The sequence below is a fragment of the Neomonachus schauinslandi genome, chromosome 7 (assembly GCF_002201575.2).
Source record: "Neomonachus schauinslandi chromosome 7, ASM220157v2, whole genome shotgun sequence".
In the NCBI taxonomy this organism is placed as follows: Eukaryota; Metazoa; Chordata; class Mammalia; order Carnivora; family Phocidae; genus Neomonachus; species Neomonachus schauinslandi.
This window is the reverse complement of record NC_058409.1, coordinates 142,238,416-142,265,382: the sequence shown is the minus strand read 5'-3', so window position 1 is coordinate 142,265,382 and position 26,967 is coordinate 142,238,416. Positions and strand designations below refer to the sequence as shown.

General features: G+C 41.7%; 1 protein-coding gene across 1 annotated transcript in view; it reads right to left on the bottom strand.

The window, feature by feature from the left end:
* Positions 1 to 26,967, bottom strand: part of CTNND2 (catenin delta 2) — an 896,858-nt gene that overhangs the window by 89,652 nt on the left and 780,239 nt on the right. Inside the window, exons 16-18 of the mRNA XM_044916688.1 lie at positions 25,248 to 25,421; positions 12,457 to 12,531; positions 11,222 to 11,372 (exon numbers count right to left, since the gene is read on the bottom strand). Coding sequence (XP_044772623.1) covers positions 11,222 to 11,372; positions 12,457 to 12,531; positions 25,248 to 25,421 — 400 coding nt within the window. The remainder of the gene's footprint in view (positions 1 to 11,221; positions 11,373 to 12,456; positions 12,532 to 25,247; positions 25,422 to 26,967) is intronic.

Here is a 26,967-nt window from a genome sequence, read left to right as displayed (position 1 = left end):
TCGGGCTCCCTGCTCGGCGGGAAGCCTGCTGCTCCCTCTCCCACTCCCCCTGCTTGTGTTCCTGCTCTCGCTATCTCTCTCTCTGTCAAATAAATAAATAAAATCTTAAAAAAAAAAAAAAGAAACCTGATAGAAGAAATGGGGTGTTCTTTTTTTGGAGGTATTATCTAGCTCAGTCAATTCTAAAACTTTAACACACAATGTCTGGCATAAGTAACAAATCACAGACGTGCAAAAAAGCAGGAAAACGTGATTCACAATTAAGAGAAAAGACAGCCAGTATAGACAAATCTACAAATAACCCAGATGGTAGGATAAGCAGACAAGGACTTTATCTGTGATATATATGTTAAGCTACCTAGGGGAAACATGGACAACATACATGAAAAAAATGGATAAATTCAGCAAAGAAATGGAAACTATAGGAAAGAGCGAAATGGGAATTCTAGAATTGGAAAATACAGTAACAGAAATAAAACATTTATATGCTGGGCTTTACAGAAGATTGACCCACGACAGAGTTTAGAGAGAGTGGAGGAGAAAGAGCTAAAGGGAAAAGAAGAAGAAGGAAGAAAACCAGGAAAGTTTTATCCTAGAAACCATGACACAGGAATACATCCAATGCTGCTGGAAAGGTCGAGCAAGATCAGGAGAGAGACATGCCCACACTAGAAGGAATGGAAACTTCTGGGGGGCTTAATAAAAACTGCTTTATTGAAAAAAATCAGGTAGCAGAGTTCACTTTGTGTCATTCACATCATGAAAACACTGAATAGTCCTTAGCTGGAGTGCCTGCCCAGAGCTCGAGGTGAACAGGGATGTGGGGGTGGGAGTATGGGAAGGCTGAGGGGGGCAAAGTGCCCCAGGTAGGAGGCCACGGTATACACTGGACCTGCCAGGCTATGGGTGAAACTCAAAGGCGAGATGCACAGAAATCACACAGAGAATTCAAGAAATTCCCTGAAGAAGTACAAAGAAGGCATCGTGATGCATCTACAGGGATAAAGAAAAAGAAGAAAACAATCCCCAAAGTTTCTATCCATTTCTATCACTGGAAACAGGAAGGAAAGTAAAAGATTAGGGTTTGGGTTGATGATGACTTGAAGGCCCATCCTTTTGAGCCCCAGAGAGAGTGACATGGTGAGGATGTCTCGTGCTGGGGTGTGAAGGTGAGTCCTGTCTTGGGCAGAACTTCCTGATCGTGTCCTTGGCCTGGCACACATTGAGGACAGAATACCTGCAATGTATTGGGGGTAGGAGCTCTGTTGGACAACAGCTATGCCCCATTGGAGGCCATAGATCCAGGAGGGTGGGCAGGCTCAGGTGCCCCCCAGACTTTCCTGGGGGCGGAGGGTATCACAATTTCAGCACACTTGTCACCCAGTCATGGTGCATATGGGAACTCTGGTCCAAAGCGGCAAAGTGAAGCCTTGCTCACCTCAGTATTCCCAGTGGTCCTGGCACACTGTGACCCTCCATAACCATCTCCTGGCGAGACAAGCCTGTGATGTGGGTCATCTCTCACACCCACACTAACATTTTAAGAATAACAAGGTCACTCCTGAAATGGACCTGACTCTCATGCAGACACTGGGTGGTATCAGTCTGTGGAATTAATTAACATTCAGTTAAAAAGTTGAACCCCACCACTCTCCATTTCTGCATGGCTACAACTTTCCCTTCTAACAAGCAAATTAAACTGTTCAAGTCTCCATGTGAAGACCATGGGGATTTTTTTATCTTTTGATCCATCTTATACATCAAATACCCTCTCGTATTGATGTTAAAATACTAGTGACTCCTAATTAAAAGCAACACATTGCACATTACTGAATGCATGCGCCATCCTGGCTGGTAATGTGTCAAGTTCAGTTGCCTGTATTCAAGAATAAGGATGGTAAAATTGGTGCTCAAAGGATATTACCTGCTTCGGGAGACAAGCCACTTGTCCTTTATCATTCTTCTCCAAAGCCATTTATTTTATGTGACATTGTTCAGACACTAGAACGCACAAAACTGAATAGGGAAATTTCGTTGTAAATTTGAAAAAAACCCCAAAAAACCCAGTCTTTTCTGAGAAGCAATAAATGAACTTTCATGAATTTTCCTGGTTGTAAGAGAAGAAATCTCTGAATGTCAACTAAGTGTCTTGAAACTACTCAGGATATTTTGGCGAGGAGCCGTTGGGAATGATTCTTTGCTTCCCCTCTCCTCTTACCAAGCATCCCTTTGGTTCTAGTCTGACAGGATGAAGAGACGAGCTTTTTCTTCTCAAGCTTGCTTCTCAAGGAGCAAACTCTGCTCTATCTGCTTATGCCGGTTCATAGACTGCCCAGATGCTAGGAGGCGCTGCACCTCCATCCTCCCTCTGCCTCTTGGGTCCCCAGCTTCTTGCCTGGGGCTTGCTGTGTTCTTCTTCCTGGGATGGCTGCCCCTTCGCTACAGTGTCTGCTTTCTCCTCCTTTTATTGCCTTACATGCCCTCAAGGGCAGAACCACAGGCACATTCAATATACGGTGCCAGCCTACACGCCTTTTCTTTAGCAGAACCCCCAATTACGGCTGTCCTTGCCTGCTCTGTAATTCTTCAACATCCAGCGCAATAAATACAACCAAATGCCCGAACAGCGAAAAGAGTATTCATCTTTAAGCTCTTAAACTATTTTTTAATCCGCCATTTTTAGCATTAGAGAGTACAAATAACAATTTCTTTCCACATGATTAAAACTTTTTTTTTTGGAGGGGGTATAGGGGAGAAGATGGTAGTCTACATACAGAAAAAATACAATTTGAAAACATTATCTTGCTAAAATCCTCTTCCCTTCTTTTAGATTCTCAAGATGTGGGGGTATTCGAGGAGATCCATTTCATTTCTCATGTATTCTCTTCTTGAAAACATTCTCTTCTGGAACTGTTTGGCTAGGCATAAAATGAATACCTAACTAGTCAGAGTAAAGTTAGGTGGATTTTATTTCCTCTTTTCTTTGAGGTCTTTAAGCAGAGGTTCTGAAATTTGGATCCGCTATAAATTTCAGTCAGTTTTGCCTTTTCCCCACATGGAGTATTTCCAAGGGGTGAATCATTAAGTCTTGTTTAATAAAATAATTATCGGCTCTTCAATTTATTTACAACTCCCCTTCCAAGCAATTCTTATCTGCCAGACCCAGCCGCCAAAATTCTCCCAACAGGTGCCCAAAGTTAATTAACGAAGAACCCATGGCTCAGCCAGAAAGGAAGGCAGCGTTCACGAGATTAGGCTCTCAGGTCTGGGGGCTCTAACAGGCACCTAATCTGAAGATACCAAGTTTTGGCCAAAGCACACACCTTTCCAGCTGCCTAGATTTTGGCTTGTGAAATCAAGTTATTAAAGAGAGCCAGCAAAGAGTGCTCTGATAAATCACGTCGTCCGGGAAACCAGGCTTCTTTTTACAATACTAATTGAAATTGCATGTGTTTTAATTAAAACATCTGCCAGGGTCTGAAGAAACACATTTTGAAAAGTAGAGAAGGTATGTCTCTAAAATGTCCTCAAATCTACTTAATAAAGTGCGCCTTACACATGCCCAGGAATGAAAATAACGCATGGCCTCTCAGTTGCATTGAGGTCTCCAGAGTTCTGCTCTTTCCCTGGGCAAAGGTGGGACTCTCCAGGGACAAGAACACGGGTAAAGAAGGTGCCCCATGAGAAGGCTGCCCTCCAGAATGGGAGGCCCATATGCCAGAATGTTCTGCCATATGCAAGCCATCTATACATGAGATGAGAAACTAAAATACACACACACTTTATTTTTTGAAGATAGAGAGAGAAGGCAGAGGGAAAGGGAGAGAGAGAATCTTAAGCAGGCTCCAGGCTCAGTGCAGAGCCCGACTTGGGGCTCGATCCCACGATCCTGAGATCATGACATGAGCCGAGATCAAGAGCTGGATGCTTAACCCACTGAGCCACCTAGGTGCCTCCCTGCAACTTTAACTGATGGGTGGGCCATACAGTGTTAGAGCCCTCTGTTCTCCAGTTTTGCTAGGAGACACTGTGGGTGCAAAGTGATATTTTCAGCACACAGGGGATGATGACCAAGATGTGTTTCAATCCTGGGCCAAAGAATTATGACAAACTGGGGCACCTGGGTGGGTCAGTCATTAAGTGTCTGCCTTTGGCTCGGGTCATGATCCCAGGGTCCTGGGATCGAGCCCCACATCGGGCTCCCTGCTCAGCAGGAAGCCTGCTTCTCCCTCTCCCACCCCCCAGCTTGTGTTCCTGTTCTCGCTCTCTCTCTTTCTGTCAAATAAATAAATAAAACCTTTTTAAAAAGAATTAAGACAAACTTTGAGGGGGGTGCCTGCATGGCTCAGTCATTAAGCGTCTGCCTTTGGCTCAGGTCATGATCCCAGGGTCCTGGGATGGAGCCCCGCATCAGGCTCCCTGCTCAGCTGGAAGCCTGCTTCTCCCTCTCCCAATCCCCCTGCTTGTATTCCCTCTCTTGCTGTCTTTCTCTCTGTCAAATAAATAAACAAAATCTTAAAAAAAAAAAAAGACAAACTTTGAGGAACCACTTCCTGAGTAATATTTGGAATGCTTCTTCTTGGAGGTGGAGACCCTGCTTTAGGTATCTCTTTATTTCCCTGAAAACATGCTCTCATGATTACAGAATTGAGTAAAAATGTATCCTAAAGTTTGGATGAAGATCAGTACTGCCAGGTTGACAATTCTGTGGATAGACATCTCAGGAAATTCAGTTGTGAAATCACTAATTAAAAGAAAATATTTACAAAGCTATGCAACATTCAGGACAGTACAGATATAATGAAGATATTCCCCTTTTTTTCCTTCTAGTTTTCCAGAAGAAAATACACTCCTCCCTAGGTAACAATCTGGCATGGAGGAGGTCATTCTATTGATAGAATTGACTATCTTTTTCTTTATTCAGTTTCTATCTTCACTTAAAAGGAAGTTTTTATATTGTCTTTTAAATATAACCAGCAACCACTGTCTATAAACAGTCTTTACAGTGGTCAGATAAAATCTTTCACCTGAATATTTAAAACATTGTGGCAAGAAAAAAAAAAGCTAGGAAGGGAATGTCCCCAGCCCCTTGGCCTCTACTTCCCTAAATGAATGAAAAGGATAGTCTGAAAACCCCAAAAGGGGAGAGAAACAGCAATGGGTTACTGCTTAAATAATAATTAACTCCCAGGCAAGAAACTACCCTTATTTTGTTCATGATTTCATTAGTGTGGGAAAGTACCACTACGTACACCCGGAAATATGGGGCTCCTTTCTCCTCCATCTTTCCTGGTGGTTACCTGTGTTTGGAGCCAGCAGACTCCTGTAAGGAAATGGCCCCCTTCTGACCCCAGAGTAAGTCAAATTTTGTCTGGCGCTCCCTCAGAACTTGGAACCGAATGAGAGCGTGTTGCCTAGACAGAAGCTCAGCTAGCTGATGGGGTGAGTAGAAGGTTAGTTTCATGAGAAGAATGGGTCTTATAAGACGAATGTGTGGGTCAAAGAAACATTCTTATAGATCATCCCAGATATGGTACCCAACCATCCAAATGATAATTGAGGGAAAGGGTCATGCAAAGCAGAGGATGAGGTAAACTAGGGAAGGGCCAGGTTCATGAGGCAGTGGAAGGTCCTTCTCTTCAGTCCAGGGAAGGAGGTGGGGGAACGGGGAGGATGCTTCCAGATCACCTGCCAGAATGTGTGGCAAGCAGCCACGGCCCGGGAAGCGAAGGGAGGGTGCTCCATCGCTCTGCCAATACAACCCGAAGGGGGTGCAGTCACTCTGCCAACACGAACTTCTGGCAGTGATCAAGGCACACACAGAAAATGGTACTGTTTCCTACCCAATCTCAAGCCTCTTTCCGAGAGGCAGCAGAATGAGTTTGAGCTTGACAAGAGTCCTGGATTTCAGGGAGCGTCTAAGCTGTCTTTCTGTCTATTCCCTGGAAGCCATGGAAAGAGGCTGAAACAGACATTTCCCCTACCCCTTCCTCTCTCTACCTGGGATTCCCCAAACCACCTCCAGATCATTCTTCAGAAAAAATACCGGTGTTTCTCGCCCATCAGTGCATTAGTTCAGCAAACATGTACCGAGCGCCTGCTATGGGCACAGCAAAGTGGTAGGTCCTGTAGGACATGAAAATAAATAGGGTACCTGATCCCTGTCTCTTATCTCATTAGGGGAAGACGAAGTACATACATACAAAAACCCTAAAAGACATTGCAAACCTACAATTACACGATGGAAATCTTAAATTAAAATGTTTCCTATCAGCTAGGTACTACCCACCTCTGCTCTGAGCTCAAGGAGTAGCCTACATTGGGAAGGCCACCCTGAGCTTAGTTTGGAATGGCGGGTGGGAGGTCGTTAAGTGCATAAGTGGCGATGACGGTACAAAATCTGGCGTGGCTGAAGAATTCATGAAAAAACCATTAGAAATAAGAGGCAGTTTGGGGTGGCATGGGCGGGGCCTAGAATGTGGCACCAAGGCATCCACAGACTAGATAATCTTGCCTGCTGGGAAACCTTGCAGGGCTCGTGTTATCCATAGCAATGGTTTTTATGTAGTCTTGATTTTCTGGGCTGTCTGCAAATGCAGCAAAACAAAACAGCACATTCAATGAAATTACTCTCTTGAGGATTATTTTCCACGGATGGATAGCAATGGGTTAATGACCAGTGTTTGCCAGGTGATCAATCTCTCTCTTGTCTAGTGTTTATACACGTTTGAAGTTTTTATTTTTTGGAGTTTCCTTTGTTTGTTGGCAGAGAAGGTTGAGATTTGGCTAAAATAAGTGTCTGCCATCTTTATCAGGACTGGCAATGTGCCAAAATGGATGGCATTTTATTATACTTGCTAAAGGGATATAATATTGTTTGCTCTTTTCACTGAAGCTAATTATTACCATTCTTTATAAAAACCTCTCTGAATGATGAAATAACACTTCACTCGGATAATTAACATATTTGGGAGGCAGCAAAGAACTGTATGCATGTTCACTAATTTGGATAGCTGCGCCACATCATTGAGAAGAACAAGAAGGTCCATCTATAGACAGAGAGAGATAAGTAGATAATACTTATTGCCCAATGGCAGAGACAGACACAGAGCCATGGAAGCTCATATGACAAGAGGACATTCCTTTTAGATGATCCTCATTAGAGCTGAGGGGGTAGGAGGATTGTTGTTCAACAGTTTCCCAATAATGGAATCCCCGAAGATGAACCATGTCTTAACCGAAATGTAGCAGCAGCTCCTCCCCCATCCTAACTAAAAGAACCATCTCCAAAGAGTTGCGATTTAAACTGAAACCCTAAACCAGTGATGGGGAAAATGGGGTTTCTTATGAAATTGTGAATGTCTGCATACACCAAGTAAATTTCAGGAGGAAGATGAACAAGCTTTTAAAACGATTTTCTTTAATTAATATAAAATGCTTTCTTTTAAAGTTTAATTTAATTTGCTTACTTAATGTTTTGCTGATTGGGGTTCATTTTAAGATGATGGCCAGGCAGGAAAAAATTTACTTTTGTCATTGATTCAGTGAAAATGTATGAAGTCCCTATTATGGGTCCAGGCACCCTTCTAGGTACATGGACTACCCCAGTGAACCAACAAGACAGAACTTCCTGCCCTTGGTGGGCATACTCTCCAGTGGCAGGAAGATGGACAGCAAGCAAGATAAAGAAGTTTTGTGTTATATATTAGGAGGTGACTGGTGCTGGGGAGAGAAGCAAAATGAAGAAGGGGGTGGAATTTAAGACCGGGGGCCAGAAACTGGAACGTAAAGCCTGAGTGGGATGAGAATAGAGGCTCAAGGACACTTGGAGAAAGAGGACTGCATGCAGAGGGAGCGGCCAGTTCAAAGGCCCTGAGGCAGGATCATGGCTCAAGTGATAAGGGAACCTCGGTGAACCAGTGACCACAGCATGCTCGTGACAGCGAGAGGGGAGAAGGCGAGTGTGGAGGGGAACCAGAGAGCTCGATCAGGCAGAGCCATAGCTGCGCAGCAGACATTTCACTTACCCTGGGGCGGACAGGAGAAGAGACATGCTCTGGCTAAGGTCTTAACAGGACCATCTGGCTACTGCGTAAAGAGTGGACGGTAGGGGGTGATGGCAGAGGCAGGGAGACTGGGCAGGGGCCAAGGTAATAACCAGGCAGGTGAGCAGTGATGGGAGTTTGGGGGAAAAAAGCACGGAAGATGAGAAGTGGCAGGTTCTGGGAGAATGCAGAAGCGTGATCAGACTTGCTGACAGAGTGGGTATGGGGACCGAAGAGTCAAAGAGCCCCACAAGGTGCCGAGTGTGGCCCAGAGCAAAGACACGCTGCCGTCTGCTGTTGGGGGAAGACTGCGGAGGGACTGGGGTCGGAGGGAACGTTAAGGAGCTCAGGTCTGGAGATGTATCTGGGGTGCCTGAGGATATCCAGTGGAGATCCTGGACAGACGACTGGACCCTGAGGTGTGGGATTCACACCAGAGACATCCACCTGAGAGTCATCAGAATACAGGTGATCTTTAACACCCTGAAACCATAGGAGGTCACCAAAGCTTTGGGGGAGAAGTGATGGAAAAGAGAAGTCCAAGTTCAACTCTTTGTCACCATTGCTGTTCTTTGTTCAAAGACACTGCAGCTTCCTTTTCAATATACAAAGTTCTGTATAGCATTTCCTATAAAAATCACTGTGTTGATACAGCATTTCAAGTAAAAGGGCTGGCAGAGGTCACATCTTCTTTCTCCTAGATAGAATAGAAAGGTGTGTTGTTGTTTTTGTTTTGTTAAGTTCTGCTTTTCTCATTCAAGGAAAAAGTTATTGATTCCATAAAGTCGGTGACTTGGATATTTTCACTTCTATTTTTAAACGGCTGGCTCCCTTTCCTGTCTGGTGACATTTGATAGTAAAGGCTTAATTTAACACGGGCAATATGGAGCTCCAAATGTTCCTGCCTCAGAGAGAGTACTAGATAACTGGCTTCTGAGAAAGAAGAGATGCCTGCAAGCTAGAGAAGCAATCAATAGTTCCCTATTTTGTTATATTTTAATCCACCAAAAGAAATAAAACACCAGACACACAATACCTAGCAGTTAGTATATAGGCAGCAGACTGATTAGCTATTGATTTTTTTCCCCTCCATTTTACATAGGAGCACTAGGATTTTATTGGAAGCCCCATCTGTCCTGTCTGAAACGACCATGTAAGGAAAGGAAAAGCGGATTTGGAGAAGGTAACCTTCTGAGTTAATGGCCTGGTTTAAATACACAAAATCCATAAACAATTTTTAAGTCATATTCAAACTAAGTATACATATCAAATTGTGAGTTTATCTTTCATGCCTTATCATAGACTGCGAGCTTAACAAAACCACTGCATTTATTAGACACAGATTTGAAGTCCGGTTCCCTGCAAATAAATAAATGGATGAAGGTCCGAAGATACTTTTGTTTTTATTGGAGGATATGATGGGTATTACGAAATGGCAGAAAAAAAGTGGCTGGTTTCCAGATCCCAAAATGGCTTAGCACGCCGTGCTCAGGAATGAGGACAGCAGAACTAGACCCACGTATTTATGTGACATCTGTGGATGAAATTAGGACCCACGCTTGGTACTCCAACGGCCCCAGGAATGGAATCTTGCTCCTTTGCCATGCTCACCTGCTTCCTCCCTTTCCCCCGGCCCAGAGGCTGCATAACGTGAACCTTTGGTGTGGTGGGTGGTCCAGCTCCCTGCTTCCCGAACTCCGCTGACCCTGTTACCTGTAAGCAGGCTTGCCAGGCTTCACGCTGCACCGACCACAGACACTACTGGAATCATCTCTTTAATTTCAGATGCCCTACCAGGCGGACAAATGTCTGTGGGGAGGCTTGTGCCTCTCCCTGGGCGGGTCCCTTGGTTGACCACTTCTCCACGCATCCATGGCCTTGGCCTGGGATCTTCTCATCTGCACAGGGAGGACCCAGGAAGCCTCTCCGACTTGGGCTCCTACCACTCACTCTGCACCAGACACATAAGACCCTTTGAAGACGTTGACCCCACAGCATGGCTCCCAGCTTCCCCACCAGCGGCTACTTGCAGAAGCTTCTCCTTCAGTTTGTTTGTACTCCCCCCCTAGATATCCACACGACCCACTCTCACCTCCTTCAGGTCTTTGCTCAAATGTCACCTTTCCACAACTCCTATCTTGACTTTGACCTCCCAGTTAAAACCACAAGCCCTAGGCTGAGTGAAAGAAGCCAGACACGAAGGCTCGCATATTATATGATTCCATTTACATGAAAGATCCAGAATCGGGATGTCTGCAGGGACAGAAAGGAGACTGTGGCTGCCAGGGGCTTGGAGGAGGGAAAATGCGATGCCTTCTTAATGGCTATAGCGTTTTCCTTAGGGCGAGGAAAATGTTTTAGAACTGGAGTTGTGACATTGTGAAAATGCTAAATACCATCGCAATGGCGCACTCCAAAGTGGTGAATGTAATGTTAGGTGAACTTCATCTCAATGAAAAACACTTGCAGCCTCACAATTATAGTTTCCTTTACCCTGTGGAAGGTTTCTAACACACACGGGGTTCATGTGTGTATTTTGTTCGTTGTACCTCTCCCCTCTCCTGAATGTAAACCCCACGAGGGCAAGGCTTCCTATCTGCTTGGCTCACAGATACGCTCTCTGGGCCTAGAACAGGCCTGGACCAAAGGAGGTCATGGATAAATATTTGTTGAATAGATGAGTATATGACCTCCTGAATGCTTCATTAAGAAAACATCCTTCCTATTTCTTGAATAGCGAATTAGAGGGAGATAAATCTTTTAAAATAGGATTCAAGAGCCGGTGTGGTCTAATCCAAAATGAATCTTAAAACAGACAGGGGAAGAGGTGTGGCGTGTATCCATTAGAATTCCAGTTCACCATGTGGAAAGCAAACAAACAACTGGACAGAGATTTAGAAGCTCAGGACAGTGGTATCCAGTGCTGAGCACTGTGGTCCTTTTTAATTTGCAAGGATTAGGAATGTCAACAAACGTCGCATTTTCCTCTGAATTCTAAAGGATAAATCAGCGCATTGGATTTAAAGCAGAAGGGACAGCTGGGAAAACACAGCCTCTAATAAACGCACTATTTCTGCAGGTGCAGATGTCCTGCCTATGGCTTTGACCACATGCACCCTGCCAGGAAATATTTTCTACTTAAAATCTGAGTTGCTGTGAATTGGGAGAGAACATACCAATGAGCTCCTTGTTTCTGACGTCCAAGGCCATGTTCCGGAGTGCCGTGGCCACCGCACACACCACACGGTCGTTATCTATTCGAAGCAGCTCCACGAGGATGGGCAGGCCTTTCTCTTTTCGGACAGCAGCCCGGATATAGACTGACCACTGCAACAAGAGGGAAGGCAAAGACCTTAGAAGCCGAGGGGGGGAAAACCCTATCAGTAAATAGCGCGTGTGGGTTTTCAGACTGCTGTTTATAGGAGCCAAGAAGGTTGAATTATCAAGACCTAGTGGTAGGATGGGTTCAATGTGGTAGGCATGTACTGAACTGTCTTAGCTTTATCTTCTGCCTTCTGTGTATGATAGAGGTTTCTGGGTTAATCAGGTAACCGCGCTTCATCTCTCTGCTGCCAGTGTTTGCTGTCCTTGACTTGGCAAACCCTTTGCGTGACGTGCGTGCTTGATGCTTTCAGATACGGAGGTGGAGGACAGGAAGGGCTGGTTTTCGGCGGGAAGAGGAATAAAAAAGGACCCCAGAAAAAGTAGAGAATGATAAAAGGTCGAAAGTAGATAACTTTTTTTTTTTTTAAAGAGACTTGTATTTGGAGGTGGGGCACGGAGGTGAGTTGGCAACCATACTGCCAATATGGTCTTGGCTAAATAATAATAAGGAAAGGGGTCAGAAAAAGGTAGGGGTGATGAGAGGTAAATATGACATTTAAAATTTTAAAACCAAGAGTAAAAATTGTAAGAGAATTTCAAGAAAACATTTAGATCAAAATGTATTATGTCTAGGGCCATCATTCAATGTCCAATTTATAAAGTAAGACAGTTTGTTTACAGTAAGACAATTTGTTTTGGATTGGTGGTGGTTGGCTTTAATGTAACACAGCTAATCTTACTACTGAAATGTACTTGCAACAGCAGGATGACAAAGCATTCAGATTCATTTAACGGAATGCAGGTAGGCCCAGACTTTCTGGACATTTATATATATACTTTATACTATTGTATGGTGTTCCAGAGAAGAGTGTGCACTATAAAAATCAAGCGATATAAGGGTTTTTAGTCTGTTGCAATTTCATTCCCAAGCTAAGAAAATGACATTCACAACATGAAGTTCTGGATTCTTCTGCGGCAGAGTCCTCCAGCAGACCACCAAAGGTAGAGGAAAGTCCCCACCCCTCCCCCACCAGGCCCCTCCATCCCCCTTCCCCATTGGGGCAGGCACCCCAGAGCTGGCTCTCACCTGTGGCAGGCAGGGAGCCCCCTCTGGCAGTGAACGTAGGGCATACGCCATGCCTGCCACATCCTCAGCCCAGCCCTGCATGAAATATGAGATTAAAAAAACACACAACTTCATCCTGTCCTACGTCAGAAGTCATATTCACATAGTTTCTTATCACCATCAACTCATACTGTCTGTTTTTCTCCTGCACCCACTCTGTGCCTCAAGCTCTAGGAAGCCTGAGGGGGTGGGGAAGCAGAGAGAACTCACTAAAGCACCTCTTACTTGCAATGAACTATTTCACAGCCCCACTCTCAGGGAGCAAAGAAATCTATAGTCAGAAAGTCTTAGACATGGAAAAACCTCGAGGTTTGGCAGCTGCTTATTGGAATTTGGGTGTCTGGATGAGATATCCCCTCCGTGGGAAGAAGGACCTTCATGAAGACAGCACAAAACCTCCTTTAGTGTCATTGGAAATTTCACTTGCAATTTGACATGCTGAGATACGATTTTCATCCACTTCCTCCACTACCTGTGAACCTTCTTGTCTCCAGTGCCTGGAAAAAACTAGAAACCTGAGCTTACGCAGCCCACTCATGGTTGGCTTTCTTCCCTAAAACTAAGAAGGGAAGCTAGAAAAAAGAAGAGAAGGGAAATCAAATGTAGGGTCAACGTCTACATATAGTAAGATGAACATCAAACATAAACTTTAATGCTGGGGAGATATTCGGGACGTTTTAAGAGACCACAGGGAATGTTCTTGGGAACTTGAGCAGGAAGCATAAGCCCTAAGGGGACCTCTTTTGCAGTAGCACTTCACTCCAGGCCCGGGATACTAGATTGTACATCAGTGATCTCATCTAGTTCCCCAGGGCCCAGGGAGGTTGGCATTAGTTAGTCTTATTCTACAGATGAAGAAATCTAGACACAAACATGTTAAATAATCTGCCCACAGGGGTCACCTGTGCCTGGGCCTGTTACTCCACATCTGCTTCTCTTTATGATGCTGAGGATACTCCCTCCTTTGCCATCACCTCTCTCTCACCTCATCCTCTGTGCTCAGTCTCCCAGATGCTGCCTTGCCCTCCCCTCCATCCTTCCCAACATAGACAGAGGGGAACCTGGCCATATCTGAAATGAGCCAAGAAAGGAAGGCTCTGACTTTGTTTTATCTTCTTAGCAGTTCAGCTATTACATCCCTCCCATGTTGGATGGAAAGATGACTTGGTGTTTGGAAAACAGTGACAACGCTTTAGCTTTCTGGGAAGTGATTTTAGAGTAATAAAAAATGTCTGTGTATGGCTGAAAATGTATATGAAGTACAGATATGCCTTTTTGGAATGAGGAAATGGTCAACAGTGGTATGTTCTCCCTAAGGGGAAATAGATAATCAGATAATGGATGTGATCTTACATTAGTGATACATAGACAGTAACTCTTATTGTGAAACATTTAGTTTTGTGGGTTTGTAGGTAGAGTTGACTCTTGAACAACACAGGGATTAGGGACACTGACCCCCTATGTGGTCAAAAATCTGTGTAAAACTTTTTACTCCCCCCAAATTTCACTATCAATAGCTGCTGTTGACCTGAAACCTTACCAATAATGTAAACAATAGATTAACACATATTTTGTATGTTTTATGTATTTATACTATATTCTTATTATAAAGTAAACTAAAGAAAAGAGAATGTTATTCAGGAAATCATAAGGAAGAGAAACACATTGACAGTACTGCTGTATTTATTGGAAAAAAATCCATGACTAAGTGGGCCTGCACAGTTCATACTCATATTGCTCAAGAGTCAACCGTATATGGAAAATTCCCAATACTGGCTCAATATGAGACAACTCAAAATAAATTATTTACATTTCACTCAAGACATGTTGCAAGTTTCCACAAGTTTTCTTGACATGCAAAGCTATGTGACAGTGATGGTTTCTAAGTAGTCTTGGAGTAGATCATGTGTAACCCATGTGTGTAACCTACATGAAATCCAGCAAGACGGAGTAAAAGGGTACAGTGGCTGAAAGAGAGAAAAGTATTCAGGAAATGGGGACTGTTTCATAGGTGCCCTCAATACAGAAACACAAAGCTCATACACAGGTTTTCCAGAAGGGAAGTGAGTTGCCTTGGAAAGCATGGCAGCCTCCGTGGTGGTGGAAAGGTGTATGGGTTGCTAAGAGTTTTGTAATAGAAACAAAAGTAGGAGTATCACTGGCATAAGAATAGCTGAACAAGAGAGAAAAATGTATCATAACTCATTGTGGTTGAGGTGGAGATCTCTGGATGGGACCTTAACTTTCTGTAAGTGGAATGAGAGCATTATGCACTGAGCATGCCACTCTAGGGGGAAGGGCGTGGACCAGGATGCCTTTAAGAAAAATGGTTCATGAGCTGAAGAGAGGATGTTTCACGATTCAAAAAGAGAAGAAGGAAGAGGGGAAGGAGGAAGAGAAGGAAGGGGAGGAGGAGAATGACGAAGAGAAGATGGAGGACAAGGAAGAAGAAAAGGAGGAGGATCTGGTCCAGGAGAAAAGAGTACAGATATGTTTCAAATTGTTCCTGGTGACATGCTTTCCCAATGATGATCTCAGGAGAGTTATGAGCCCTCAAAATATTTCAGCAAAAACAAACTTAACAATTAAACCAATTGTCAGGTACTCCTCTAATGACTTTATATGTATTAACTCACTTAATCCCCATCTCAACCCTATGTGGTAGGCACTTCAGTTACTTCCATCCTTTACAGATGAGGAAAGGGAGCCACAGCAAAGCTTCACAGCCTGCAGATGCTCGGCCAGGTCTTGAACCTAGAGAGCACTGTCCCAGGGTTGGGGTACTTGACCATCATTCTCATCTGCCTCTCAAAAAGGCAGTGTAAGTTATACACATCTGCACTCATAGTTGATATAATCCTTACAAATGCACCACTTAATCTTGGCTTAATAACTGATGTTATTACTTTGGACTTGCAATAACCTATTTGGCACACCTTGAAACTCTTGAGTTAAGGAGTCTTTGAGTGCTGTCAGTGGAGCTACTGGACATTTCAACTTAGTCTTGAGAAGCAGCTTGCCCCGATTTAGCAGACCTGATACAAGAAGTTGTCTATAATTGGAATTACAAAGAGAAAGGCCTTGTTTGTGTCAGGAAAGGATCGCTTCTACACATGTGATGGGACAGCAATTCAAGCTAGTAAAGGTTTTTCTCCTCCTCCTTGCTCATAGCTCTTCCTGGAGAAAGGCTCCATCATTATTTGGCCCAATGACAACTGCTATTGTCAGGATGGGACAGAGCACAAAGCAGTGAATGCTGAGTTTTGTTGGATTTTTTTTTTAAGATTTGATTGATTGATTGATTGATTGAGAGAGTGTGAGCAGGCAGAAGGGCAGAGGGAAAGTGAGAGAGGCAATCTCAAGCAGACTCCATGCTGAGCACAGAGCCTGACACAGGGCTTGATCTCACCACCCTGAGATCATCACCTGAGCGGACATCAAAAGTTGGGCGCTCAACCAATTGAACCACCCAGGTGCCCCATTGTGAACAGTGTGGATAGTGCCTGCCAGGGTTAAGGAGCGGATGTGGCTGCATCTTGGGGGAGCTTAATAGTTGGAGGGGTAGGTGTGGGCCAGGAGAGACCCTTGGACCAGAGACAGTCCATCACCAATTGTCATATCCCATCTGAGACCCCAACAGGACAAGGAAGTTTGTCCTGGATGAGAGGTGGCTTAGGACAAGAGATGACTCCACACTGAGAAATGGACACCCAATCCCTGTCCCCTGCAGGGATATGCCTGCAAGACATGCCCCCCCACCCCAAGTTTAGCATCAACTGCAGGGGGCAGGAGAGGATGAAGGCTGACAAACATCAATATGGCCAAGTGTTAAGCCTGAAGAGACTGAGAAATAGCTGCATACTATTGAGTTTACCTAGAAATGTCTAGATGGTTTGTTTTCTTTTTTTCCCTTTTTGTATTGGACAAAATGAGAGCTCAGAGATGAACCCACACTGAATCACACAAAGAAAGTTACACGAGTTTTTGTCCAATAATGTTCCTTGTTGTCCATATGGAGAGCTTGGTAATAAAGTGAAGTCAACACCTTCTAATGCTTTCAACTCAGACTACATCAATCTAATGTGGATCTCAGGAGCTTCATTTTTAAAGATTTTATTTATTTATTTATTTGAGAGAGAGCGGGAGAGTGTGTGCGTGTGCACACGCACATGGGGGGAGGAGCAGAGGGGGACTGAGAGAGAGAATTTCAAGCAGACTCCCTGCTGAGCATGGAGCCCAGTGTGGGGCTTGATTTCACAACCCTGAGATCATGACCTGAGCTGAAATCAAGAGTTGGACTCTTAATCAAATAAGCTACCCAGGCATCCCTGGAACTTTGTTTTTTAAATTTCCAGCCCAGCCATAAAGAGGAAAAAAATTTCTGCCCTGGTTAAGCTGATTCAATTAAGGCTGATTTATGTTCCTAAAAGGAGATCAATACGGTAACGTAACTAGCTTCTCCCTCTTATGAAATCCCAATAATTTGCTAAATAACCAGGGATAGTGTTCTCTTTTCAGTACTAAATATTCTATTAAGAGTCTGAACCCATGATAGTGCTAAACTTCTGAATTTGTTGATTAACATCTCTATTCATATTAAATATTAATATTTTTTATTATTATATTCCAAGTTCTCCTGCTTTAGAAGTACAGTCTGCAATTAAGTGGTTTTCTGTTGCATGATTGTTTTCCCATTGAATTCCCTTATCAAATTCCCCTCGTTTTCTTTTGATTGGTAAAGAAAAGTCACATTTTCAAACCAAACTCTTCCAAATGTAATTTCACCTTTCGGAAGCATTTTAGCATCCTGTAGTGTCACAGGACCCCAATGTGCTAAAATCCTACAGCTGTAAAATGAGTAATACGTTGCAAGGAATTTCACACAGATTACCCAAGATTTTGAAATTTGTTTCTGAATTCGTTTATGATACCATGTTATTTACTACAGTGTCTCATTCTCATGGTAAGAGGGCAGAAAGTACCCCAAATTTTTGCTTACTCAGTCTCATTTTAACTGACAGTTTACTATAATAAGAACGTTCAAAATATTCAGAAATGGTGTGGCTTTTGCTGCACACCTCACATTATTCTCTCTAGTGTGGAACTTTATCTGAACTACCACGTTCATCCAGGACTATGGTTGGTGACTACAACAGTATTCATGAAGCAACTGGGCAGCTTTACCACAAGGCCCTTCACGTGCTCGGTTCTGTTGCGGTGGACATAGGACTTCAGGGCCCGCTGTTTAAATTCAGATCTTGTTGCAGGATTATATATTTTTGTTTTCAAAATCCATTTTAAAAAGTTGTATCTGTAATGAGGAGGACTAGAGAAGAACTCCCTTGGGTCGTTGCACCAGTAACTCAGTTTAGTAAATAAAACTTTTAATGAACATAATGGCAGCTATTGCATATCTAAAGTGTTTGTGTTTTGAAAATGTAAGTCAGGTTAGTGCAAAGACTGAATTTTATTGCAAGTGTTTATGCAATGCTGAAAATATTAATGGCCAAGCAAGAGAAGTTCCCAGGGGAAAAGCATTTAGATATACTTTCGTTGTAGGAACAAATAAAGAAGGTCAAGCTCACGTAAAAGTGATGTAGGGGAAGCATTCATTCAACCAACAGCAACATGTATACCTGTCCACCTAACTCTCAAACCATCTTGAGATCAGTAATTCTCAATGAAAAAACAGACCTTTAAGAATGAACCCTTTTGAACACAGAAAGGTGGTTTTGTTTTTGGTTTTTGTTTTTTTTGTGTGTGTGTGTGTGTGTGTGTTTTTGGGTAATGTTATCAAATATGTCTTCACCATGTGCAAATGGCATTTAGAAATGCCTTCTGGGCAACAGAATGTGACTCTTAGATCACAAGCATGACATGTCTGAGAGGAAGGATGCCACAGATCTTATTCTGAGACTCCTGCACGTTCTCTAGTGACAGGGCTGTGTAAACATCCCATGGAGGAGGGGAGATGCACAAGAATGGGGGTTCAAATGAAACTGCCTATACCCCTGTTTTTTCAACAATGATGATGATTGACTGAGAAGTGCAGGCGGGGCGGGCTCAGTGATTCTTTATTCAATGTCAGAAAATAAAAGTAGTTTAATTGTTTTTCATCCTCACTTATTAGATCCCAAATCAGAAAGCCTTTCCTTTAATATATCCCTCCCTTTTTTTCTTCTTTAAAAATATGGTGCCTCGTGGGGAGAGGGAGTTACATCTCATATTTTTCCTTTGGAGCCAGAAAACATGTCATTCCGGGGATATTACACACAGCCTGGAGGGACCACGCTGATATAAACCCTTTCAGTCTTGCAAATAAAAGGCATAGCTTTTGTTGAAGCCCTGGGTAGTAAGGTAATGGGAGTGCCATTGGTTTTTACTATGATATCAAGTGTTTTATTTTGTAACATAAATTGAATATATTAGCAAATCTCTGTCCCTTGACAATGGAGAATGTTGCTTTTCTTGAATCTGGATTCAGACTACATAATGCTGGAGAATTGTTGTTCATTGTCAGTGGTGTATGAGTGTATGGAAAGCATTTGTCTGCTGAAAGCTAAGAGCTGAGCCCAGATTATGTGAGAGGTGTGACCTTGACTCTCATAAGATAATATTTCTGGTTGTGGATTTGTGTTCTTTTTCTGCTTCCTGCTGGTAGATGATGACCACAAGAGTAGCCTTGGAAATCAATGTTGAAGACGGCAGAACAGCTGTGAGCATTGGTGAAGTAATTCAGGGAGGGGAGCTTCCCTCCTCACACCTGCCCTTATCTGTTACATCAGAGAAAATAACTTCTGTCTTCTATCTTGTTTTAGTCCTTGCATATTTGGGGTCTCTTTGCTACAGTCACTAGCATTATATATACACCCTTGTGTATATTTTCCTATCACAGCTTCTATAATGGTTTTTGAACTTTTCGTTTTCATGTTTTTGTATTGGAAGGTACCAGGGGGAAGGTACCAAGTCAAACTCAGCTTCTTATGGCAATTGTCTTCCAGCTTACAGCTCACAGTTGGAGATGAAAACATGTTTAGCTGATGAAAGATAAGATCAGGTTGATTTCTAGAATCCATGCTTATTATTTAAGAACAGCATTCTCCAACTGAAATGAACTATATAAAAAGGATCAAAGCCACTGAGATTTTTTTATAGGGCCAGCAAGTTCTAACCACTCCTACAAAAATGCTGTTAGGGCTCAGAAGTGATCACATGCTCTTTGACTAGTCTCTCCTAAAGCCAAACTAGTCCTTTAATCTGTGGTCCCTGTGTGTGGGGTTGGAACCCAGTGCAGAGCCTACAAATACTTGCTTGTCCTCAGGACTGGAAGAAGAGAATACTGAGTGGCATGTCCTGAGTCCCATAGCTCTGATTGTGCTGGGACAGTTAACCTGAAGTTTTTATGTTCGAATCCCCTCTGCCCCAACTGCTCAGGTAATTAATAATGCCAGTTCCCAGATTAGCCCATGTCTTAACCTGAGCTCAAATGGGGATTTTTTTTTTTTTTACTGATTGTTTTACAACTGTTATAGGTATAATACGTGCCCCAGGGGTTCCTTTAAGAACAGACTGTGCCTGCTAGACACCAAACCAGAATCAACTTTATATGTAATGGGGCCCAGCAGATTCAGTATGTTGCCTCACTGTCCTATCTCTGGCATAGTTGCTGGTGAGAAATCAGCTGTCACTCTTCCCTTTGTATGTAGAAGTCTTTTTTTCTCCAGCTGCTTTAATACATATGCATATATATGTATATGTACATAATATATACAATATTTTTTAGTACAGTTGACATACAATGTTACTCTCTGGCTGATTTTAAGATGTTCTCTTTACTACCAATATTGAGCACTGTGACTATGATGTACCTTAGTGCAGCTTCTTCATGCTTCTTCTGCTTGGGTTTCCTTGAGCTGCTTGGGTTTGTGAGTTTATGGTTTTCATCACATTTGGGAAATTTTCAACTATTAAGACTCCAAATATATATATTTTTTCTGTTCTCTTTCTCCTTTCTCTCTCCTTTCTTTTGGGGATTCAAATTACACGTATATCAGGCCACTTGAGGTTCACTGATAATTTGTGGTTTCTTCTTTTTTCTCTGTGTTTCATTTTGGGTAGTTTCTATCCAGTTCATTAATCTTTTCTTCTGCAATGTCTAACCTGCTACTAATCTCATCCCATGTGTTTTTCATTTCAGACATTGTATTTATAACTCTAGAAGTTTTATTTGAGTCTTACTTAATTTTCCATGTTCTAATTAACTTTTGAACACAAGAAATACAGTTATAGCAACCACTTGTCTGCTAATGTTAACATCTGCGTCAGTTCTGAGTTGATTTTGAATGATTAATTTTTCTCCTCATTATGAATTACATTTTCTTTTCAATTGGCTTGTAAGGTTCTTTTCAAGTAGATGTCAGACATTCTTAATTTTAATCTGTTGGGTGCTGCATATTTTTTGTATTCCTTTAGATATTTTTAAGCTTTGTTCTAGAATTCAGTTAATTTACTTGGAAACGATCGCTATTTTTGGATCTTACTTCTAAGATTTGATAGGAAAGACTGGATCATATTTGGTCCAGGGCTAATTATATGCTTAGTACTGGGAGGCAAGACCCTCCTGAGCACTCTTCCCAGTGGCCCATGAATTATGAGGTTTACCTGTCTGGTTCTTGGGAAGGCACACTATACCCATCCTTACATGAGTGCCAAGTTTCATTTTCTCTAATTGCAGGAGGCTCTTTCCTCAGACATGGGCATTTCCCTCACATGCATGCACTCCGATAGGTCCCTGCAGAATATTTGAGGAGGATCCTCTGCAGATCTCTAGGGTTTCTCTCTGTGTGGTTTTCTCCTCGCTGCTATTCTGTCCTATGAACTCTAGTCACCTTTGTCTCCCCAGATTCCCAGCTCCATCTCCTTAGCTCAGAGTCTGCTGAGCTCATCTGGGGTTTCCAGTCCTGCTGCCATGGTGGGCAAACTCACTCAAGGCAGTGAGCTGAGGCAATCAGAGAACCCATCTTGCTTGTTTCCTGTCTCTCAGAGATCACTGTCCTTACTGACTAATGCTTGGTGTCTTAAAAACCACTGCTTCTTATATTTCTCTAGGTTATTTTATTGTCGTTATTATTCTGCCTTAAAGGGAAGTAAATCTGGACCTTGTTACTCCATCTTGGCATCTTGGCTTGAAGTAGGAGTCCCTCAGGTTTAGCTGTTTCTACAGCTTCAGAATAGAGTTCAAGAACTCAGAGCTTTGGAAATCAGATTATTCGATGACAATGATGAAAGTAAAGCCAAACTAACCCAAACCAGGTTTACTCTATAGTCGATTTGGATGCATACGGCATTTACGGCATAGGTGCTGTCCTCGCTATCAGGACTACTTACTGGGGTCTCGTGGGGAAGAAATCACTAAGTCATGTGTGACTGGGGCCACTGACTTGGTTATGACCTGGATCCTCTCCATTTCTTCCTTCTTAGGTTGGGCCCATCCTTGTCCTGCCTCAGACTGGTCATCATGTCCAACTGGGTGCGTTGTCTCTAGGAGCCTGCTGATTGGGTGGGGTCCTAAGATAACCTCTGTGTTTATTCTGACCCAATTCCGAACCCACCTAGGGATCATGCTTCAGGGCTCATTTTCACCATACTCTTTTTCAAAACTTTGTTTCTTTTTATTTAAACCTTAGGTTTTACATCACACCATTAGCTAGAACAAAGACAACTGTCAAACCATGATTTCTACTTTTATTTGTTGCATTCCACTGATGCCCTGGTTCACTTCTACATGATACTCCAACTGCTATGCTACGTTAAATTCATTGTCCTTCTCAAGGCTGTTGCCCTGACTCTAGTCTCAAATTTCCCAGTTCTCTTATTTTTTATTCATATTGGCCACATGGCCAGAGATTCTGTTTCCTTCTTCACTACATCTATGTTGCTATCATGTTACCTCATTAAATATCAACCGCTTAATATCCAAATGTCCTTTTATTCTATCTTATTTTAAAGTAAATGTGCAAAGAATAGATTCTTTGAAATTGGTTACATTTTTAGGGGAAAATGGACTGTACAAAGATACTTAAAATATGTGACTTAATAATAAGTACGTATTTATTTCTATAGTTCAATCCCTAGGTTTTCACAAAATTCAACTACAATAGAAATAACCCAGAAATGGGAGTTGAAAGAGCATTCATTCACATTTTGGATATCTTCAAACTACTATATCCAATTGTTTTAATATTCTGTGACAAACAAAATAATTGTACTGTAAATGAGGAAAAAAAGTAACTGAAGTCCATGTTGGCCATGAAAAGAATTCATTACTTTGCTTCTGCCATAATACCATTATGTTTTTCTGATGCTCATAAACCAAGTAATGAGTCTCTTAAAGTTTAAAAAGTATTTAAGACCATTATGAAGATCTAGTTTACTAGTCAATTTGTTGCAAGAAGAGTGTGCATGATCTTCCTATAAAGAGAAGTTATTGTTTCAGATGATGAGGTCTATAAAAAGCTGCCTCCATGTAAAATTCTGGTGTTTTACCTTCAGATTTGTGCTTTTGTTTGGGTCATAAAAAGTTAAGGACACTAAAAAAAATGCCACTAAATTTCAACAGTTGCTATAAAAATACATTCTTAGTACTCTAGATTTCAAATGATAGCACTGTCCACATGAAACTTGATGCTTTTATGTGTCTTAAATCAATCTCTCAATCATTCAAGATTTTTTTCTTAAATAAAATCTGTTTTTTTTTTAAAGAAAGATTTCTGTTTGGTTTTTGTACAAGTTATTTTCAATCTTTAAAAAAATTATAACAATTTATCAGTGTTTGGCTTAATGATAACCTTCTTAAATCATTCCTATGGATTGTCTATTTTCCCTTTTCATGTATTTCCTTACCACTTAATATGGCATGTTAATAAAGTATACAATAAATGATGATAATGTGATTGACTATTACGCATGCTTGTGCATTTGTATTTTGATCAGAAAACTCTTATGTAAGTATATTTATATTTATATATTTATACCTACACACAAATTTCTTTAGCAGCCCCTTGCCTTGCCTGAGGACTATCTCACTTTTCTAGAGTTAATTAGGATGGTGAATGTTTCTTATAAAGTAAGATTGACAAAACTCTTGGCCCTACGTAATGACAACCCATTGGCCTATGGCATCCTGCTTCCATCTTTGCATCTAGTGCCATGATTGATCTGAGAGCTGTGACATGAAGCAGCCACAGTCTTTTCCGTCTAAAGATGACACATCTGAGACAATGAGGTGCTATAATTTGCTCAGGGTCACAGAGCTCGGGAAAGGTAGAGACTAGGTTTGAATTGAGATTTGAATCAAAGCCTCTTAAATTTAGAGGGAGATAAGATCTAAGGGTTAGTTCAAGGAAGTGATTTCCATTATTATCTCTTTCCTTTCCTTCCAAGGCCCTATTCTGGAATTCTGCCTGATGTGATTCTGTTTTTGAAGCTTTTCTCTGGTTGAAAGCAAGAGATAACCTTCATTTCAAGCCTAACCCAACCTGAATTCTTTCAGTACAACATTAGGGACACCTATGGACAGACAGGAAAGGGACAATGATGTTCATTCCTAAGACTCTCAAAAGAAGGGATGGGCCTGTGCATACATAGCAGCCAGCTCCTGGGAAGGGTTGTTAAGGGCCGGGCCCCAATAGCTGGGATGTCCCAGCTGAGAAAGAAGGCAGTGTTGTAGCTGGGACCGTAGCAGTGGAAACAGAATGACAACTGAGAGGTGACATGAAGGCAGATGTTGGAGGCTTTAACAAGAAGGGAGGATAATTGTATGACAATGCTGAGGACAGTATGTGCGGTGCCTATGGTACTGAACTGAGAATTCTCTGCAGCCATGTGTCTTATTAACATTGTTTTGAAGAAAGTGAATGCTAGATAGTGATTTAGGTGTATCCCAAACCCCAGGCTTTGAATTAAATGAGTGAAAAATGGATGGCAGAGGCCCAAACTTCCTCTCTTGATATTTTCTCCATATGCCCTCATTCTAGGTGGTTACACTTTTTTATGCAGTAAGACAAGTTAGCTCATGTAATGGTGAGTGACCAAACTCAAGAATTCTTTGCTATGGTGAATCCTTTTCTACCCAAAATGAGGGTCATGGAAATTTTCTGTGAAAACCAATCAGGGATAGTGTGTGCTTATAAGAACTCAGAGGAAAAGGCCCTCCTAATCTCCTTCCCCATTGTACTTTTGCTTTACTTTAACATTCTGGTCAAAGAGACCCAGGAATACTATTCTTCTCTGTAAGCCCATAGGTTAAAAATGAAAGAAGTTCTTTTCCTTCGGGGACAGGACCAACTACAACATTAGAGGGATTCACATGGGTTTTGATACAAGCTGCTTGGGTATTAGCTCCCCTAACAGTCAACAACAGAGCTTTGAAAAGCGTCAACATGTCACAATCTCCCCTGAAAACAAAATAGCTCAGCTACACACATAGAATGGAAAGCATATCACAACATTTTCAATGACTATACTTATATCTATTCATCTGTATTTTGTAGTGATTTTCAAGGACCCCTGAGCCCTTGAAAATTTTTAAAAGGAATACCTTCTATGTCCAAAAGTCCAACGTTAACTGGTCTTTCCCTAACATTCTCAAAACCTGTATCGGGATTGCCTATCTCAAAACTAGACTTCTATTCCTTCCTAAGGACGTGCTCATAATTCCAGATCTCTTCTTTATGGTAATGAACTAGTCATACCTTCCAGCTCCCTGCAGCCAAGTTCTGCAGGGCGCCTGCCGCCCCTTCCAGCGTGTCTGCGTTTGAGCACTCAGAGAGCAGTGTGAGGTAGGGTTTGACTATTGATGGGTGCCACAGCATCTGGATCCCTTTTGGTGGTTCTGCACAGTCTGGAAGAGGTCCTACTCCATCCCACTGGTGGAAGAAAAATAAGAGAGTAAACATCTTTAACATCATTACACTTCCCAGCTTTGCCTTCTGCAAATGTTGTAGACAAAAACAAAAGCAGGGGGTCATAACATTTGGTGAACATCTATTGCATATAGAGAAATGCCTTACTAGGCCAAAAACAGGATAGCCACTCCTGCCCACGCAGAGCTTATGATGGAAAGTGGAGGGTGACTGAGCGTGTACATGAGTGAAAGTAATTGACAGGAGAATGCATAAGCTCTCTAAGAATGGTGCCAGCACATTGCTATAAAAAGGAAGAAAAAATATATTAATTTTGATGGGCAGAATGGAAGAGGGTTAAAGATCAAGGCAGCATGTCTTACAGTTAGCGTTCTACTAGCATAACACAGTACAGATTAATAATCAAACATGCGCACTTCTTAAGCCTAAGTGCCAACGGATACATCCTTATGTAACTTATAAAATACATATTTGTTTGCTTTTGAATTCTATCACTGTGTTATAGGCATCAAACAGTTGTCAGTATGGACACAGAAGAGAAAATTGCTATGGTTTATTAGATGCATTGACCTAGCTAAAGGCAAATTAGGTCTTACAGCGATTCTGATAGTTCAGTTTGCTTTGAATTGGATCTAATGAATAATAGGAGAATGTGTAATTAAAAATTAATGCAAATAATTTAAAAACTATCGCTTATTGTGCAAGGGAGTTATCAGCAGACCATTAAAAATGATAGTTATGAAGACCGTGTAGCAACGTGGACAAATGATTATGATAAAAAGTGAAATGAACAAAGCAGGATGCAAAGTAGTAAGGGGTTTGTGCTTTATACCATGTAAAATGCACGAGGAAAACATGTATGATCATAAAATCTTCTTAACAAAATGTTTATGTCTTTCATTTTTTCTACATTTCAAATTTTCTGTTACTCTTATATTTTTAAAAATGTTAAAAATTGTAATAGTGATTCTGATCTTCGATCACACACAGCCTTTGTCTTTTGGGAAAAATGAAACCAACAAATGTAATGAGGGTAGAAATGAAGCAAACTTATGTGTTTAGAAAAAAATACTCCAATATTCACTTCTGAGAGAAATCATAGTAGCACAAAATAATCCTGTATAATTTCAGGTTGAGAGCATCAAGTTACTTAACTGCTTATTTGTGTCTGTTAATGGTTACTTAAAATATAGTCTAAATGACATGTACTAAACTTTACTGCAGATATTCATGTACATGCATATACGTGCATGTGTGTGTGTGTATGTATATATGTGTGTATACATATATACACACACATATATGTATAAATACAAAAATCACAGCTATATTTCAAAATCTGTTTCTTAGTTCTGAAAATTTTACTGCAAAATAGGCTTACTTCTTATCTTTGTAACATAAAAATGGAAATGTTGATGGTGAAAATGTAAAGTTACTTAAGTATCACAAGTCATTTCAAGAATTTCATTATTTTCCAAGAGAAAAATTAAAAACTCATGTCTTATTTTTCTCATTTATGATACAGCTTAGTTTAAGTGAAGGCCAAAGC